This window comes from Oncorhynchus masou, chromosome 31 (assembly GCF_036934945.1).
Source record: "Oncorhynchus masou masou isolate Uvic2021 chromosome 31, UVic_Omas_1.1, whole genome shotgun sequence".
NCBI lineage: Eukaryota > Metazoa > Chordata > Actinopteri > Salmoniformes > Salmonidae > Oncorhynchus > Oncorhynchus masou.
Window position 1 is genome coordinate 102735405 of NC_088242.1, and position 3774 is coordinate 102739178.

The window sequence follows — 3774 nt, forward strand, 5'->3', positions numbered from 1 at the left end:
GTGATGATGATGGTGTTAACCTGTTTTGATCCACGGGTGGTGGTGATGATGATGGTGTTAACCTGTTTAGACCCACGGGTGGTGATGATGATGGTGTTAACCTGTTTAGACCCACGGGTGATGATGGTGTTAACCTGTTTAGACCCACGGGTGATGATGGTGTTAACCTGTTTTGACCCACGGGTGGTGATGATGATGGTGTTAACCTGTTTAGACCCACGGGTGATGATGGTGTTAACCTGTTTAGACCCACGGGTGGTGATGATGATGGTGTTAACCTGTTTAGACCCACGGGTGGTGATGGTGATGGTGTTAACCTGTTTAGACCCACGGGTGGTGATGATGGTGTTAACCTGTTTAGACCCACGGGTGGTGATGGTGATGGTGTTAACCTGTTTAGACCCACGGGTGGTGATGGTGATGGTGTTAACCTGTTTTGATCCACGGGTGGTGATGATGATGGTGTTAACCTGTTTAGACCCACGGGTGGTGATGATGGTGTTAACCTGTTTAGACCCACGGGTGGTGATGATGGTGTTAACCTGTTTAGACCCACGGGTGATGATGATGGTGTTAACCTGTTTAGACCCACGGGTGGTGATGATGGTGTTAACCTGTTTAGACCCACGGGTGGTGATGATGATGGTGTTAACCTGTTTAGACCCACGGGTGGTGATGGTGTTAACCTGTTTTGACCCACGGGTGGTGATGATGATGGTGTTAACCTGTTTTGACCCACGGGTGATGATGATGATGGTGTTAACCTGTTTTGACCCACGGGTGATGATGGTGTTAACCTGTTTAGACCCACGGGTGGTGATGATGATGGTGTTAACCTGTTTAGACCCACGGGTGGTGATGGTGTTAACCTGTTTTGACCCACGGGTGATGATGGTGTTAACCTGTTTTGACCCACGGGTGGTGATGATGATGATGGTGTTAACCTGTTTTGACCCACGGGTGATGATGATGGTGTTAACCTGTTTAGACCCACGGGTGATGATGATGCCGTTAACTTCTTTGGGATAGGGGGCAGCATTTTCACTTTTGGATGAAAAGCATGCCCAGAGTAAACTGCCTCCTCCTCAGTCCCAAATGCTAATATATTAGTATTGGATAGAAAACACTCTGAAGTTTCTAAAATGGTTTGAATGATGTCTGTGAGTATAACATAACTCATATGGCAGGCAAAAACCTGATAAAAAATCCAAACAGGAAGTGGGAAATCTGTGGTTTGTAGTTTTTGAACTCACCCCTATTGAATACACAGTGGGATATGGGTCAAGTTGCACTTCCTAAGGCTTCCACTAGATGTCAACCGTCTTTAGAATGTTGTTTCAGGCTTCTACTGTGAAGTGGGACCGGATGAGAGCTCTTTGAGTCAGTGGTCTGGCAGAGAGCCAGGTCCTGGTCACGTTGTGACGACCCTCCCACTCTGTCTGCCGTATTCTGTCTTTGTTCTTGTTTCCTTATTAGGATGCCGGTGGGCGGAGTTGGGGAGGGTCGTCAGCTACATGGGAAACACCTGGGCCAGGTGTGTCCCAGGATAAATAGACCTCTTCCACATTCATGGAGGAGACTCTCTCCATGCAGACACCTTTGTAGATTGTGTTGTGGTTCTTGGTGGCCTATTGTTTGTTTGCATTGGCACCTTTCAACACCCTCCATTATCACATTCATGCAAAACACTCACTTACACTACTGATTACTGATTACACACACCATTGTATATTTTCCTTAGTTGCTTTAGTTAATAAATATATATTTTGTTACTCCTTATCTCCACGTTGTCTCCCTTTGTTACGGGCTTTGAGCCGGTTCGTGACAAGTGGGGGCTCGTCCGGGATCTTTGAACTATTGGTTTGGGAGACCGTGGAGGTACGTGTTTGGTTTGCAGTGTTTGGTTTGCATATTGTGTTTGAGTTTGATAGGCCCAGTATTGGTTGCCTTTGTTGCTTGGTTTGTGTGCTGTGTTGGAGAGAATATAATGGTTAGTTTCCAGGCCCTGCTTAGCCTGAACTCTTGTTCTGCTTTCTGTTGGGACGTCAGTCTGAGGAGGTGAGTAAATCGGCTGTGTACCTCGGTAGGAGATTTGGGTAGGGTAGTGGAACTTGCTACCTGGAGCTATAGCCTTTTACCCCTGATAGGCTTAGCGACGTGTTTCATTTTTGGACATGTTTGGCATGGTTAAATGTTTGTTATTTTTGTGTGGTGTCTGTGGACTGAGCAGTTGTCTCGGGGGCACATCTGTGGCTTGGTGGAATTTGCCAGCATGCTGGGGAGTTTTCCCTTGCCAGCGGGCTACAGTGCGTAAATTCCCACCGCAAATCTGCACGAAGACTAGGGTTGAGTTATTGTAGGTTTGGGGAAGCTCCATATCTCATCTCTTCTGTGGTGCTCAGGGTGATTGTCATTTCTCTGGTTGTGGTCTGATGTGCTCAGCAGAGGGGTTGAGCAAGATTATTTACTTTACTTATGACTATGGTGTCTCATGTACACAAGTTCATTCGCTTTCCATCAGAGGACCTGTTAGAATTATGTACTAAAGAACAGCTGTTGAAGATGGCTGAACACTACAAGGTTAAATGATTGAAATTAGTGAAATTCTGTTTCGTTGGAAGTGACTATGAATCGTTGGAAGTGACTATGAATCGTTGGAAGTGACTATGAATCGTTGGGATTGACTATGAATCGTTGGGAGTGACTATGAATCGTTGGGAGTGACTATGAATCGTTGGGAGTGACTATGAATCGTTGGGAGTGACTATGAATCGTTGGGAGTGACTATGAATCGTTGGGAGTGACTATGAATCGTTGGGAGTGACTATGAATCGTTGGGAGTGACTATGAATCGTTGGGAGTGACTATGAATCGTTGGAAGTGACTATGAATCGTTGGGAGTGACTATGAATCGTTGGAAGTGACTATGAATCGTTGGGAGTGACTATGAATCGTTGGAAGTGACTATGAATCGTTGGGAGTTGTAAAAATTAAGGACCCTGATGTTCTTTTCGTTGGAGTTTGTAGCTGTTGTGGTCTTTTGTGCCATGTTACTGAATGTTTATGTGACTGACCATTGGTTGGGGTTGTCATCTTCTATCTTTCCTGTCTGTTCCCCCCTGGTCTTGTGTTCTTCACATGAGAGCGACCTGCGTTCCAGTGCTTTTCTACAGACAATGGAATTCTCCGGTAGGAACATTATTGAACATTTATGATCAAAACATCCTAAAGATTGATTCTATACTTAGTTTGTCAAGTTTCTTCGACCTGTAATATAACTTCCATGCATAACACTTCTGGAAGGGATCTCTGCCAGGCTGCCCTCGCCTCTCTGTTCTACTGGAAGGGGTCTCTGCCAGGCTGCCCTCGCCTCTCTGTTCTTCTGGAAGGGGTCTCTGCCAGGCTGCCCTTGCCTCTCTGTTCTTCTGGAAGGGGTCTCTGCCAGGCTGCCCTCGCCTCTCTGTTCTACTGGAAGGGGTCTCTGCCAGGCTGCCCTCGCCTCTCTGTTCTTCTGGAAGGGGTCTCTGCCAGGCTGCCCTCGCCTCTCTGTTCTACTGGAAGGGGTCTCTGCCAGGCTGCCCTCGCCTCTCTGTTCTTCTGGAAGGGGTCTCTGCCAGGCTGCCCTCGCCTCTCTATTCTTCTGGAAGGGGTCTCTGCCAGGCTGCCCTCGCCTCTCTGTTCTACTGGAAGGGGTCTCTGCCAGGCTGCCCTCGCCTCTGTTCTTCTGGAAGGGGTCTCTGCCAGGCTGCCCTCGCCTCTCTGTTCTACTGGAAG

General features: G+C 47.4%; 1 protein-coding gene across 1 annotated transcript in view; it reads left to right on the forward strand.

Moving 5' to 3' along the window:
- Window positions 1–2454, forward strand: part of LOC135525090 (nucleoside diphosphate kinase homolog 7-like) — an 88955-nt gene extending 86501 nt beyond the window's left edge. Inside the window, exon 9 of the mRNA XM_064952844.1 lies at window positions 2443–2454. Within this exon, the coding sequence (XP_064808916.1) occupies window positions 2443–2454 (12 nt within the window). The remainder of the gene's footprint in view (window positions 1–2442) is intronic.
- Window positions 2455–3774: the final 1320 nt, after the last annotated feature.